Consider the following 15,946-nt stretch of genomic DNA (forward strand, 5'->3'; position numbering starts at 1 on the left):
GGGAGTGCTATAAACACCTGAAACAGAGGAGCTAGACAATAAATGTCTTTTCTTACATCAGCTAGGCTGGTTCTGGAGAACTGTGTCTTTGCAACCTCATGTCTCACCGTGTGGCTGAGTGACAGCAGTTTTAATATCCTTTGTGTGTGTGTTGAGCCTTTGTATCTGCCTGTATATTTGTGTGTATGTCTGTGTAAATGATTTATTTATCTTTTGTGTGTAGATATATTTGATTATATAAGGAGGAGACTATATTAGAAGGGTTATTTATTATAGCTCTCATCCAATCATACAGAAGATGGGAATTAATTAGGGAGATTTTTATATCTATTTTATATTGTGATCTCTCTGAGGCTGGAAATGTTCATAGATTCATAGAGTTTAAGGCCATAAGGAACTGTTAGATCATATAGTCTGATCTCCTCGATAGCACAGATCATTATATTTCACCCTGCATCGAGACGAGCCACTTGTTGGCTAACGTATCTTCCAGGAAGGCATCCAGTCTGGATTTGGTTAATTAACTCTGTGTTAGTTATTGGTATACAGATTAATAAAATGGGCACTGATTGGGATCCACATTAGAAATAGTAGGAATACCTTTAGAGAAAGATGTTTCAATAATCCTATTGCCACTGAAGTTGGTGTTTTCCCCAAAGATGGCAGCAACCAGAGATGGATGTGTTTTCTGATAAGAACTTGTTAGTGTTTGCTATGCTAAAAGCAGGACAAAGGGCTAGAAAGGATGGCCCATGCATTTCAGTATGCTTTTGGGACCTGAAAGGGAGATGAGAGTGAAGAGATACAAGCCAGATGCTGCCTCACCAAAAATGGAGGAGACACACAGTTGTCTGGAACCAGATCACAGTTGTGTTTTGTCCAAGCCACAGATGGGTGATCTGCTGGATGAGACATGTTGGTCTGCTGGGCAGGTTCCTTCTGAGAGAGCTAGGTGACAGAAGCTCCCATCTTCCTAGCATTTCTGGTATTCCTGCAGGGATCCCTGGATACTAGTGCTTGGGTTAGAGCCACGCTGAAGGGTTAAGAAGTCCTGTTTCCCCTGTATGTGAGGGGTTGAAGGATTTGGGGGATTGATACATTAACCCAGAGATGCCTGCGACTTGCTGCTAAGTTCCAGCTTATTCAGTATTTCTTCTGTGGGTTTGTTTCTCAGTACAATGGTCTAGGCAGTGACATATTTGAGATCCAGTTATTTAGACAATTCTTAGCCCCTAAACAAGAATCTCCAGCAGAAGAATAGGATAAACCCCTCTTGTAACCTGGCAACATCTCCTGTATTGCTGTGGTAGGCAAACAGTGAAATGTCAACCCCTCACAAGCTGCAGACACCAAGAAGCTGTCAGTAAGCAGATTGCTGCCCCAGGCCACCACTGTCCATTCTACCATTATGGAAGAGCCAGCCCTGCTGAGTAGGGAATGGCTGCTATATTTGTCTACAGTCACTGAATTGCCAGTGTCCATCACATTTGCTGGTGAAGTCTTAGGGCATCTGCAGTATGAAATGGGCTGTAAAATCTATATTACCTCACCCACCTTGTTACGCTAATGCCCTGGGACTGACATGGCTACAACAATACTGCATACATATGTAAAATCCATAGTCAGTGTCTCTTTACTTTACCCATCTCTTCTTTCTCTTTCACTTAACTGGGCGTGGCAGGTATACTCCATGTTCCCCATGGGATGCAGATTTTATTTCCTGGTCAAGACATGCTTTCTTGTATACATTAGGCTTTTTGTTACATCTGGCTTGATATTTATGCCTAATGGCACCCACTGTGTTATTGTTTGTGCCTATCAATCACCTTTGAGGTGTCTGTCACTCTAGTATGTAAGAATAAGGGCAGGTCACCCTGGCAAGGTTATGGGGGTATTGTAGAAGGGGAGTAGCAAATCAAGCAGCATGCTCCAGTCACCAGCTCTATGCTACACTGACTCCTTTTTTCACAGACTCCCCTTCTCTGTGTCCTTTTTCTGTACGTACACACACACTCTCTCTCTCTCTCTCTCTCTCTCTCTCTCTCTCTCTCTCTCTCTTTTCCCAGCTCTCTCTCTCCTGCTATTTCTCTTTCTTGTCCAAAGGGCTTAGTTCGCAGTCTCATTTGCTGGAAATGCTGCCAGTGAATGTTTGTGTGTGCTGCCTGCCAGGTCTCTGGGGAAAAGGCCTGGAAATACAGTACAGGAGGAGTAGTGGGAGCAGGGGAAAGCCATTGTTTCTCACTGCTTGCCTGGTGCATTTTCCAACTGGAAAAATCTCTCTGTGAGGCAGTGAGTTTCATGTCATTGCCTAAGCCCTGCCCCCCCATCCCATTGCTCAGTATTTGCCATCCCCTCATGCTGAGGAGGAAAGGTTGCCGTACTGCTACTAAAAAGCTCAGACGTGTTTTCAATTTGCCTCCTGCTTATCTCTGTTGTTTGGACAGAGAGGTTTAAAAAGCTGGATTTTCTGTCCCTGCAGAGTAAACACAGAGAACCCGGCAGCACAAACTATTTCTGGCTTATCAGTTGAGGAATGCAGCAGCTGAGGATTAGCGTGAGTGGGCCGTCAGGAAAGCCCTGAAGGGGCCCCCTCCTCACTCAGCTCTATTAGAAGTGTGAGAGCCCAGCAGGACTCAGAGGGGAGAGTTGGAGAAAAAGGCAGAAAAGGGAAAGAAAGAGGAAGAGAGAGAGTGAGAGAGGCTGAGCAGACCCTGATGGCTACAGATGAAGTTACAGGAGGGGCTCGCAAAGCTACGAAAAGCAAACTTTTTGAGTTTCTGGTCCATGGGGTGGTGAGTCGGGAAAGTTAGTGAGCTGGCTTGGTCTGAATAAAGGAGTGAGTGGAGACTAGAGGCTCTGTGCTGGGCTGAAAGCAGCCCCTACAGTATCTTCTGGGGGCTTCGTCAAAATGCTGTATAGCTAGAACACAGGGATCTGTGAAGCCCCCAGAACATGCACTGAGTCACTGGTAATGCAGGGTTGTGTTTGGGGGAATGTGTGCTGCAATTTCTGCTCTTGACTTTCCATGAATGGTGAATGGTTTGCTTTTGAACCTGAGCACAGTGCAGGCTCTGAACTGGATCTGACCCTAATGGGCTCATTGGACACTCGGTTCTGTTGTCAAACTTTTGTGTGGTGTTTGTTTTTTAATTCAGATGAAAACCCAGTGAAACCTTGAATGGTGCTGCCTCTGGTACTTGTCTTAAACGGAGCTCTCCTGTATCTTCTGGCTGCCTAACAGGTGGCTTTGAGGGGTTCTAAGAGATTAACTCTGCAGATCCTTAGCAGTCCGTAGGCACTCATTGGTTAGGGAATCTTAGATGGTCTGGGTGCTATGCTTTAAGGAATATTAAATCTTTTTAAGATTACTGCAGTGTTTGGAGACCTCCTGACACTCAAGCTCCCCATTTATGAGCTTTATGTTCTCCTATCCCACCTTTATTGGAGAACATGTTCTTTAGATGCTCCTGCCAGTGATTGAGAACAATCACAGCTTATGACATTGGGATTTCTTAAGGAGACTTTAAATTTAGCAAACATCAGAGTACTGGAAAGTCCTAGGAGTACAAATGCTGAATGAATTTCAGTGATCATGTGTACTTTCTCTTTTGAGAGCTTCCTGCTATGACATTTCCAAGACATCAGCTGAGAGCTTCTATATCAAGATCACAGGAATCTTAAGCGCTCACTTTTCAGATTCCCTAAGTGTCTCCATAATTCAGGACATGCCAATCCCAGCTGCTTAGAGTGTAACTTGTAATTTACAAACATTAGATACAGTGAGATCTGCAAGGCTAGGGGCATTGAAGTGGTATGCTGTTTGTGTGAGAACTGAGAGATGATGACCATTGTACTTGTGTCCTTCAGAACTAGTTAAGGAATATATTGTGAGAATACACCTGATATATAGGGCTGGCCTGTGGAGTGGCCTGGCAGTGCATATGTGGGTGGACGTGCGGGTGTGGCCTGGTGGGGGGGGGTAGTGAGCGGGCATGTGGGCAGGGGCATCTGGGTTTCAGATGCACAGGCATGCGGGGGCGGTATGGCAATTGGCAGTTATGCAGGTGTGGCCTGGTGATGGGTGAGTGGGAATACGTGGGGTGGGTGGACATGTGGGAGCAGCCTGGCAGCAGATGGGGGCAGCTTGGGATAAGCAGGCATATGGGGTGGCCTGGTGGCAGGTGCATTGGCATGTGGGGGCAGCTTGGTGAGCTCACAGTCTGTCACTCAGGAGTGGCCTGGCAGCAGATGGCTGTGTGGATGTGCACATGGGTGTAACTTAGTAGCGTATGGCAGGCTTGCAGGGTGGTGGATGGGTGTGCATCTGGGTGTGGATAAGCATGCAGAGATGGTCTGGTGGAAGGCAGATGGGTGGACGGACATGTGGGGTGTCTTTTTTACAGTTTCAAAGGTTTTTTTGGTAATTCCAGACTAATTAACTTTCCTATGGTACTAGGAAGATAAAGAACATAAGAATGGCCACACTGGGTCAGACCAACGGTCCATCTAGCCCAGTATTCTGTCTCTGACAGTGGCTGGTGCCAGAGGTTTCAGAGGGAATGAACAGAACAGGGCAATTGTCCAGTGTTCCATCCACTGTTGTACAGTCCCAGCTTCTCTCAGTCAGAGGATTAGGGATACCTGTTTGGCTGAAATGGTTATTGTAAAACACCTATATGGACATGGTGTGATAGAGAAAAATTGGCTTCTGTAAAGGAGAATCAGGTCTCCACAATGTTTGAAATTTTTGAGGGTGTTGACAAAATGGTGGTTACAAGGGAACTGGTTTCCATTGTTTATTAGGACTTTCAAAGAGCCTTTGATGTAGTTTGTCAAAGAAGGGTATAAGGAAATTATTTCCTTGTCTGCACTGGGATTTCAGCCATAAGACTGTGTAACTATAGTTGTGCAAGCCCCTGGTGTAGACACTTTTGCACCATGACTTGCTTTAGTGCAGCTTTTCCCTAGTTTCAAGATCTGACAGGACCTCCTCTGCCCCATTCACCCCTTTAACCCCTCTCCATCAATGAAGTTGAGGCTTCTTGCCTGTTCTCCTCTAACCTGTACACCTGCCCCAGTGACCCCATTGCTTCCTGCTTGCTGATCTCTCTCACCTCCACTCTCATCTCCTCCCTTGCCCTTCTCTTGAATCTCTTGCTTTCCCGGGCTTCTTCCCTTTACAATATAAGCACAGATTAGTCTTCCCTATCATAAAAAGTAACCCTTGACTCTACCTGCCTCCTCAACTACTGTCCCATCTCCCTTCCTCCGCCAACATAATTGAACGTGCCATTTGCAATTGTTGCCTTGATCTCTATCTGAGCGATTGATCATCACCATAGTACCTGAGTCCCATTCATGTAAAATCACGGCAGTAAGAAAGTCCCAAATGGATTTATTGAAGTCTGTGGCTCTCGTCTCTGTTTGGGATAAAAGCTCTTGCTGGGGTAGTGTTTTCATTTATTTTGGTTGGTTGGTTTGCTAGTGGGGGGTGGTGGTGGTTGAGGTATGTGGGGGTACCAACACCCTGAATGTCATTCTTGCTATGAGGAGTCCAGTGGCACATTAAAGACTAACAGAGTTATTTGGGCATAAACTTTTGTGGGTAAAAAAAACCCTTCTTCAGATGCATGGAGTGAAAATTACAGATACCAGCATAAATATACTGGCACATGAAGAGAAGGGAGTTACCTTACAAGTGGAGAACTGGTGTTGACGAGGCCAGTTCAGTCAGGGTGGATGTGGTCCGCTCTCAATAATTGATGAGGAGGTGTCAATACCAAGAGAGGGAAAACTTTTGTAGTGAGCCAGCCACTCCCAGTCCCTATTCAAGCCCAAATTAATGGTGTTAAGTTTGCAAATGAATTGTAGCTCTGCAGTTTCATTTTGAAGTCTGTTTTTGAAGGTTTTTTTGTTGAAGGATGGCTACTTTTAAATCTGTTATTGAATGTCCAGAGAGATTGAATTGTTCTCCTACTGGCTTTTGTATGTTACCATTCCTGATGTCTGATTTGTGTCCATTTATTCTTTTACGTAGAGACTGTCCGGTTTGGCCAATGTACATGGCAGAGGGGCATTGCTGGCACATGATGGCATATATCACATTAGTAAATGTGCAGGTGAATGAGCTCCTGATGGTGTGGCTGATGTGGTTGTTACAGGGATTGGTTCCTGGGTTAATGTTTCTGTGGTGTGGTGTGTAGTTGCTGGTGAGTATTTGCTTCAGGTTCAGGGGCTGTCTGTAAGCGGGGACTGGCTTGCCTCCCAAGGTCTGTGAGAGTGAGGGATCGTTTTTCAGGATAGGTTGTATATGGTTGATGATGTGCTGGAGAGGTTTTAGCTGGGGGTAGTATGTGATGGACAATAATGTTCTATTATTTTCCTTGTTGGGCCTGTCCTGTAGTAGGTGACTTCTGGGTACCCGTCTTGCTCTGTCAATCTGTTTCCTCACTTTCCCAGGTGGGTAATGTAGTTTTAAGAATGCTTGATAAAGATCTTGTAGGTGTTTGTCTCTGTCTGAGGGATTGGAGCAAATGTGGTTATATCTTAGGGCTTGGCTGTAGACAATGGATCGTGTGATGTGTCCTGGATGGAAGCTGGAGGCATGTAGGTAAGTATAGCGGTCAGTAGATTTCCGGTATAGGGTGATGTTTATGTGACCATCGCTTATTTGCACTGTAGTGTCCAGGAAGTGGATCTCTTGTGTGGACTGGTCCAGGCTGAGGTTGATGGTGGGGTGGGAAATTGTTGAAATCCAGGTGGAATTCTTCAAGGGCCTCCTTCCCGTGGGTCCATATGATGAAGATGTCATCAATGTAGCACAAGTAGAGGAGGGGTGCTAGGGAATGAGAGCTGAGGAAGCGTTGTTCTAAGTCAGCCATAAAAATGTTGGCATACTGTGGGGCCATGCGGGTACCCATAGCAGTGCCATTGACTTGAAAGTATAAGTTGTCCCCAAATCTGAAATAGTTGTGGGTGAGGACAAAGTCACAAAGTTTAGCCACCAGGTGTGCCATGGCCTCATTAGGGATACTGTTCCTGACAGCTTGTAATCCATCCTTATGTGGAATATTGGTGTAAAGAGCTTCTGCATCCAGGGTGGCCAGGATGGTGTTTTCAGGAAGATCACCAATGCATTGTCGTTTCCTCAGGAAGTCAGTGGTGTCTCGAAGATAGCTGGGAGTGCTGGTACCGTAGGGTCTGAGGAGAGAGTCCAAATAGCCAGATAATCCTGCTGTAAGAGTGCCAGTGCCTGAGATGATGGGGCGTCCAGGATTCCCAGGTTTATGGATCTTGGGTAGCAGTTAGAATACCCCTGGTCAGGGCTCTAGGGGTGTGTCTGTGTACATTTGTTCCTGTGCTGTAGCAGGGAGTTTCTTGAGCAGATGGTGTAGTTTCTTTTGGTACTCTTCAGTGGGATCAGAGAATAGTGGCCTGTAGAATGTGGTGTTGGATAGTTGCCTGACAGCTTCCTGTTCATAATCCGACCTGTTCATGATGACTATAGCACCTCCTTTGTCTTCCCCGTTGATTATAATGTCAGAGTTGTTTCTGAGGCTGTGGATGACAATGCGTTCTGTACGGCTGAGGTTATGGGGCAAGTGATGCTCTTTGTTCACAGTTTCAGCCTGTGCACGTCTGCAGAAGCACTCTATGTAGAAGTCCAGTCTGTCATTTCAACCGTCAGGAGGAGTCCATGCAGAGTTCTTCTTCTTGTAGTGATGGTAAAAGGGTTCCTGTGGGTCAGTGCGCTGTTCAGTGGTGTGTTGAAAAATATTCCTTGAGTCATAGACGGCGAAAATAGGCTTCTAGATTACCGCAGAACTGTATCGTGTGTGGTGGTTGGGGGGGGGGCAGAAAGAGAGTTCCCAAAATAGGACAAACTCTTCTGCCAGGCTACCTGTGTGGTTGAATAGATTAACAATATTGTTGGGTGAGTAAAGGGTACCACTGTTGTAGCCCCCTGTGGCATGTAGGAGTTTAGATAGTTTACTGTCCTTTTTCCTCTGTAGATCTGTAAAGTGTGCATTGTATATGGCTTGTCTCATTTTTGTAAAGTCCAGCCACATGGTAGTTTGTGTGGAAGGTTGGTTTTGTAAGAGAGTCTCCAGTTTTGAGAGCTCATTCTTGATCTTCTCCTGTCTGCTGTACAGGATGCAGATCAGGTGGTTTCTCAGTTTCTTTGAGTGTGTGTGGCACAATCTCTCACCATAGTCAGTGTAGTATATCAATTGCAATGGATTTTTTCCCCTTCAGTCCATTTGGTATGATGTCCATCTGTTTGCACTTGGAGAGGAAGATGATATCTGTCTGTATCTGTGTGAGTTTTTTCATGAAGTTGATGGATTTTCACTTCATATGGCTAAATTCAGTGCCTTGCCTGGTGCCAAGTATCAGAGGGGTAGCCGTGTTAGTCTGTATCCACAAAAACAAACACGGCTACCCCTCTGATATTTGGCACCATTCTTGCTATGGTAGAAAGACTTTTTTGAAGAGGAAAGTTTTGCAGTGTTTCCTGAAGACTGTCAGACTCTGTTCACCTGATTTTCTCCGAAAATATGCTCCATGGCCAGATCCTCTCAAATGAGAAAGCTTTGTTTCCATCTTTCACACAGTTTGGCTTCTACCCTATCCGCTCCACCTAAATTACTTTAGCTAATTACCTCTTCTCAGCCAAATCTCAAGGCATGTACTCCATCTTCATCTTCCTTAACTTCTTGGTGGTCATTGACATGGATGATCACACCCTGCTTCTTTAAATTGGATCCCTCTCAAACTTTGTCTCCTATCCTCTTATGGTTCTCTCTCCCTCATATCTTCTTCAATGTCTTATTTGGTGAGTCCTCCTCTTCCCTTCTCTGTGTGCATTTCCCAAGGTTTTATCCTTGTTCCTCTCCTTTCTTCTGTCTGCACACTATTGCTAGGTGCTCTTATGCAAAAGCATGGCTTTAATTACCATCTTTATGCTGATCTACTTGTCTGTTGATAAACTGTCTGCCTCTATCCAATCCTGCCTCTCAGGCTATCTTTCTGACATCTCCTTGTAACGTGTCCAGCCATTATTTAAGCTCAGCTTGGCCAAAACTGAGCTAATAATAATCTTTCCCCATTCTCCCTTTTTCTGTCTGTGGACACCACCACAGTCCTCCCTCTCACTCAGCTCTGGTCTGCATGTCATCTTTGACTCCACCCTCTCCTTCAACCCATGTATACAGGCAGTATCTAAATCTAGCCACTTCTTCTTGTACAGCCTCTCAAAGATCCAGCTTTTTTTTTGCTGGTACATCCTGCCAAAGCTTTTGTCAAAGCAACTGTCACATTGCACTTTGATTCCTGTAATCTCTTCCTTTCTGGCCTTGACACTGCCAACCCAGGCCTCATTATGTTAATTCAAAATGCTGCTGAGAGGTTTATCTTCCTGTCCTGTGCTTCTGACCTATTCACCCTCCTTTTTGTGTCCCTTCACTGGTTCCCCTTCTCCACCTTTTCAAACACAACCATCTTCTGACTATTATTTGCATAACTGTAGTGCCGAGGAGTCCTAGTCATGGGCCAGGCCCCCTACTGAGCTATGTGCTGCACAACTCAGTACAACAGGATGGTCCCTGCCCCAAGGAGTTTATGTCAGCCTAAGACAAAGGATGGATGCAGATAGATGGGGGAGTACAAGGAAACAATGAATAATATTGGTGATAGGCAGTGGCCACGACACACCAGCAGCTAACTTTTGTCAAGTTTTTGTCAGCATCAATGCAAATGATGTCTTCTTGTGTAAGCCCGTCCCTCATTTGTCCCCTCCCTCCCTATCAAATCAAATTTCTTCCTGCAATGTTTTTGATACCAGCTTGGATTACCTGCTTTTCCCATAAGTATCTTTGTGCTTTTCCCCACCCAGTCTGTTGTGCATGTTAAAATTTGTAAATCCACCACCTACTCCTCTTTTAAATCCCTCTTTAAAATTAATTTTTGCCATGATGCCTACTAATCATTCCTAGTGTCTAGTATTGGCTAGATACTGAGACTGCTAATTTATGCAAACATACCCATCTGTTAATGTTGACCCAACCTCCACACCACATTTGTCTGCTTATCAAGCTGGTCATAAAATTAGACTTTGAGTGCTCTGGGGCAAGGACTCTTTGTTTCTTTCATTCATTCATTTGTACAGTAGCTAGCACAATGGACTGGAGTCTGTAGGCACTACCACAATATAAATAAGTGATAAGGGGGATAAGTGGTCAGTGTTCCTTTTGGCTAAAGGCTAACAATGGAGCGTGGTGCCAGAAGAATCCATACAAGGAGTGGTGGTGGTTAATATAGTTATCTGGAAAAGGAGTTGAGCCCTAACTTTTAATCTGCAGATTTTGCCACAAAACTCTTCATACATGGTTGGGTTATAGATTAACTGAGGGAACCATTCAGGAGAAAGGCCTGGACATCACAGTGGCCTGTCTAATATGCAGCAGCCGCCAAGAAAGATAGCAAAATATTAGCATATGTAAAACATGGGATGGAGAATAATCTAGAAAATATTCCAGTCTGAATCAATGGCATGCTCTCACCTGGAATATGGTGTTTGGTTTTGGTCATCCTAGCTACAAAAAAAGTTAGAGCAGAAAGAGAGGCGGCTCAGATATTGATGATAATAATTAGAAGCCTGAAGAAACTTCCCTGTGAACAGAGAATGAAAAGATGAGGACTATTTAATTTATGCAGGAAATGAAATAGAGGGGACAAGACAGTGATATAAAATCATAGAAGTGAATGACTGAAAGGGCCCTCAGTAGGTCATCTAGTCCAGTCCCCTGAACGATAACAAATGGTATAGAGAAGAAAATCAGGCAAGCTTCTTACCTTTTCTCATAATACACCTCTACCCCGATATAACGCGGTCCTCGGGAGACAAAAAATCTCACTGCGTTATAGGTGAGACCGCGTTACATCAAACTTGCTTTGCCGCCCCCCGTTCCTTGTTCCCTGACCGCCCCCTCCAGAGACCCTCCCTCCCTAATCACCCCCAGGACCTCACCCCCTACCCAACCCCCCGCCCCCTGACTGCTCCGACCCCTATCCAGCCCTCCACCCCCTGACAGGCACTCACCGGCAGCAGCGTGAAGCAGAGCAGTGTGGCCCCAGCCCACTCCACTCCACCAGCTCCCAGCTGTGGCGCTCTGCTTCCCGCCGTCGGTGAGTGTGGGCAGGTTGGGGAAAGGACGCCCTCCACACTCACTGGCGGTGGGAAGCGGAGTGAGGCGTCCCCAGCCCACTCCACTCTGCCAGCTCCCAGCTGCGGCACTCCGCTTCCCGCCGCAGGTGAGTGCGGGGAGGTTGGGGAAAGGACCCCCCCCGTACTCACCTGCGGTGGGAAGCAGAGCGCTGCGGCTGGGAGCTGGTGGAGTGGAGCGGGCTGGGGCCGGGCTGCTCCGCTTCCGCCACTGCTGGTGAGTGCGGGGGGGATCCCTTTCCCCAAGCCTCCTCCCCTGAGCGACACGGCTGGGGCTGGGGCGAGGGAAGCAGAGTGGGCTGCTCCCGGCCCCCCACTAATCTCCCGGGCCACTCTGGGACTGCGGGGTCCCCAAAAGTGCCATCCCACAGCTCCTGCCCCCCAGACTCTGGGAGGGGGGAAAGCCCCTGACCGCCCCCAAGACCCTCTGCCCCTTATCAAACCACTTGGCCCCGGCCTGGTCCGGCACCCTTAACACGCTGCTCAGAGCAGGGTGTCAGAGATTTACTGTGTTATATGCAAACCTGTGTTATATCGGGGTAGAGGTGCATAAGTACAAGGGCACATTCAACAAAACTGAAAGATAAGTTTAAAACTGATAAAAGTAAATGATTTTTCCCAGCATGTAACTAGCCTGTGGAACTCACTGCCACAGTATGTCATTGAGCCCAAGAGCATAGTAGGTTAAAAAGGATTAAACAGTTACACAGTTAATGAGAATATAAAATTACATTCAAACGGGTATTTTTTTTTTAAAAGGGATATACATTTTGCTTCGGAACATAAGCCAACCTGAGACTCACAGAGGCTATGAAGATACTTCCCCTTTGGATAAGTTATTCCATATCTCTAATGCAGGACTTGTTGCACCTTCCCTGCAACATCAGGTCTTGGCCATTCTCAGAGACAGGATATTGGAGATGATGGATCACTGCTTTGCTGTTTATGGCAATTCATGTGCTGAGTTATTAGACAAACAAAAACTCAGATTATGTGCTAGACAAATTGAGAAAAATTTTGAGCAAAACTGACTGGAGGAGAGGAATGTGATCAGGAACAGTCAACATGGATTCACCAAGGGCAAGTTATGCCTGACCAACCCGATTGCCTTCTATGATGAGATAACTGGCTCTGTGGATTCGGGGAAAGCAGTGGACATGATATACCTTGATTTTAGCAAAGCTTTTGATACGGTCTCCTACAGTATTCTTGCCAGCTAGTTAAAAAAGTATGGATTGGATGAATGGACTATAAGATGGATAGAAAGCTGGCTAGATCATTGGACTCAATGGGTAGTGATCAATGGCTTGATGACTAGTTGGCAGCCGGTATCAAGCGGAGTGCCTCAGGGGTTGGTCCTGGGGCCAGTTTTGTTCAGCATCTTCATTAATAATCTGGATGATGGTATGGATTGCACCCTCAGCAAGTTCGCAGATGACACTAAAATGGGCGGGAGGGGAGATATGCTGGAGGGTAGGGATATGATCCAGAGTGACCTAGACAAATTGGAGGATTGGGCCAAAAGAAATCTGATGAGGTTCAGCAAGGACAAGTGCAGAGTCCTGCACTTAGGACAGAAGAATCCCATGCACTGCTACAGGCTGGGGACCAACTGTCTAAGCAGTAGTTCTGCAGAAAAGGATCTGAGGATTACAGAGGACGAGAAGCTGGATATGAGTCAACAGTATGCCCTTGTTGCCAAGAAGGCTAATGGCATATTGGTCTGCATTAGTAGGAGCATTGCCAGCAGATCAAGGGAAGTGAGATTATTCCTCTCTATTCAACACTAGTGAGGCCACATCTGGAGTATTGCCTCCAGTTTTGGGGCTCCCACTAAGAAAGGATGTGGACAAATTGGAGAGAGTCCAGCGGAGGGCAACGAAAATGATTAGTGGGCTGAGGCACATGACTTATGAGGAGAAGCTGAGGGAACTGGGCTTATTTAGTCTGCAGAAGAGAAGAGTGAAGGGGGATTTGATAGCAGCCTTCAACTACCTGAAGGGGGGTTTCAAAGAGGATGGAGCTAGGCTGTTCTCAGTGGTGGCAGATGACAGAACAAGGAGCAATGGTCTCACGTTGCAGTGGGGGAGGTCTAGGTTGGATATTAGGAAAAACTTTTTCACTAGGAGGGTGGTGAAGCACTGGAATGGGTTCCCTCGGCAGGTGGTGGAATCTCCATCCTTGGAGGTTTTTAAGGCCCGGCTTGACAGAGCCCTGACTGGGATGATTTAGTTGGGGTTGGTCCTGCTTTGATCAGGGGGTTGGACTAGATGACCTCCTGAGGTCTCTTCCAACTCTAATCTTCTATGATTCTATGATTGGGAGAAAAAATGTTGGCAGAAAAATGTGAATGAAAATGGGCAGCTCTTTAAGAAGAGATTAGTAGATGGCCAAAATCCCATGAGTCCACAAGAAAGAAAGAAAGAACAACTTTGTCTAAAAGCCCATTCTGGTTCAATGGGGAATTGAAGGCAGTAATTAGAAATTTAAAAAATGTAGATTACAAATGGGAACAAGAGGGAAATAGATAACAATCGCCAGAAGTCATCAAGTATAATTGATGAAGATGAGGGCATCAGGGAAAAATCCCTTGCTGGCAGGGTTAAGGACAATAAGAAGGAGTTTTTAAAATGTATTAGGAACAAAAGAAATCCAAGCAACTGTATATACCCGTTAGTAGATGGAGAGGGTAAATTTGTAAATAATGATGCAGAAAAGGCAGAAGTGTTCAAAAATATTCTGCATTTGGAAAGAAACAGAATGACGCCCTTCTGTCATATAAGGAAAATGAAGTACTTTCCAGCCCATCAGTAACTGAGGAGGATGTTAAACAACATCTGCTAGGGATAAACATTGTTAAATAATCAAACTTGCACTTAAGAATTGTAAAAGAACTGGCTGAGGAGTCTTCTGGCCTGCTGATATTAGTTCTTAATAAATCTTGGAATACTGGGGAAATTCCAGAAGACTGAAAAAGTGCTGGTGTTCTGATGCATGCATCTGATGAAGTGGGTTTTAGCCCACGAATGCTTATGTCTAAATAAATTTGTTAGTCTCTAAGGTGCCACAAGGACTCCTCATTGTTTTTGCTGATACAGACTAACCCGGCTACCACTCTGAAACTGGTGTTCTGCCAATATTTTAAAAGGGCAAGTAGGATTGTGGGGAAAATAATGGAAAAGCAGATACACGATTCAATCAGTAAAGACTGAAGGATGGGAACAAAATTAATGTCAATCAACCTGATTTTATGGAAAATAAGTCTTGTAAAAAAAACCAGTTTCATTTTATGTTGAGATTATAAATTTGTCTGATAAAGTTAAGTGTGGAGATGACATACACTTGGCTTCTGTAAGATGTTTAACTTAGTATCTCAAGCCATTCTGATTAAAATATTTGCATCATATAAAATTAATAAAACACACACTAACTAGAAAGACCTAGCTAACATATAGCTCTCAAAAAGTAAACATGAATAAGGAATTGTCTTCAAATGGGGGTGTTTCTAGTGGGGTTCTGCAGGAATCATTACTGGTTCTGATACTATTCAACATTTTCATCAATGATCTGATAAAATGCTGATAAAGACTGTGTTTCTCTGAAAGACATGCTGTAGTTCAAACTGGAATTATTTTGGGTAAGTTCTTTGGCCTGTGTTATTCAGGAGGTCAGACTAGATTGGGGTAGTCAGTAGATGGTCTGTGGGCCAAGTCTGGACCGCCAGACGCTTTTGAATGGACCCCGAAATCTTTTTATTTACTTATTGTTATCGTTATTGTTATTTTTTACTATTTTCTCTGAAGTCTGGACCTTGACTATACTTTGACCAAGAAATTTGGACCTTGACAAAAAACAATTGACTACCCCATCTGGCCTTGGAATCTATGAATTTATGAAAAAAGGGTATTGAAAAATTGGAGGGGGTGCAGAAAAGAGAGAGACAAATTATTTGAGGGCTGGAGAAAATGCCTTTCAGTGAGAAACTTAAGGCACTCAATCTGTTTTTCAAAAAGAAGATTGAGAGGTGACTTGATTACAGAGTATAAGTACCTTTTATGGGGTGAGAAGACTGAGCACTAAAAGACTCTGTAATCTAGCAGAAAAAGGCCTAACAGGACCCAAGGCTGGAAGCTGAAGCCAGACAAATTAAAATTAGAAATACAATACGCATTTTTCACAGTGAGGGTGATTAACCACTGGAACACACTACCTATGAAGGTGGTATATCTCCATCTTTTGATGTCTTAAAGTACAGACTGAAAGTCTCTCTGAAGAGATGATTTAGTCAAACTCAAGTTACTGGTATTAATAAAGAGGTAACTGGGTGAAATTTAATGGTCTGTGACATACAGGAGGTCAGACCAGATGATTTGTTGGTCCTTTCTGGCCGTAAATTGTATGAATCTATGAATGAAATTGAGAAGTAGAGTTGGTGTTGGGCCCTCCAATTATGGGGACATGGGCTATGTGGATAGTTCTGTTGTAATTCTCAGCAAAGCAGTAGTTCAACAACATTGCAGTTTAATCTGACATTATTTTTTGTAATTAGCCACAGTGAGATGCATGGAGCTCTTATGTTTGATGTCTTCCTTAGTTGGCAGAATGTTAATTGATTGCCATTTTGTTGTACTGATTTTCTTTGTAACTATAAGAGCTATTATTTATGTATTTGAATGGTTGTATCACCTAGAAGCCTCCATTAAAGATTTGGGGTCCCATTGC

General features: G+C 44.8%; 1 protein-coding gene across 8 annotated transcripts in view; it reads left to right on the plus strand.

The window, feature by feature from the left end:
* The window catches only part of SMARCD3 (SWI/SNF related, matrix associated, actin dependent regulator of chromatin, subfamily d, member 3), a 197,454-nt gene that overhangs the window by 64,847 nt on the left and 116,661 nt on the right, over positions 1-15,946 (plus strand). For 3 of the 8 annotated variants that reach the window (XM_045005227.1, XM_045005233.1, XM_045005232.1), the window contains exon 1: positions 2,622-2,792. The exons of 2 other annotated variants lie outside the window; for them this stretch is intronic. In XM_045005227.1, coding sequence (XP_044861162.1) covers positions 2,715-2,792 — 78 coding nt within the window. In that variant the 5' untranslated portion in view covers positions 2,622-2,714. Of the gene's footprint in view, positions 1-2,490; positions 2,555-2,621; positions 2,806-15,946 lie in introns of those variants that run through there. 3 more of the 8 variants (XM_045005228.1, XM_045005231.1, XM_045005230.1) reach the window with 3 other exon arrangements.

The sequence above is a fragment of the Mauremys mutica genome, chromosome 2, assembly GCF_020497125.1.
Source record: "Mauremys mutica isolate MM-2020 ecotype Southern chromosome 2, ASM2049712v1, whole genome shotgun sequence".
NCBI classification, from domain to species: Eukaryota; Metazoa; Chordata; order Testudines; family Geoemydidae; genus Mauremys; species Mauremys mutica.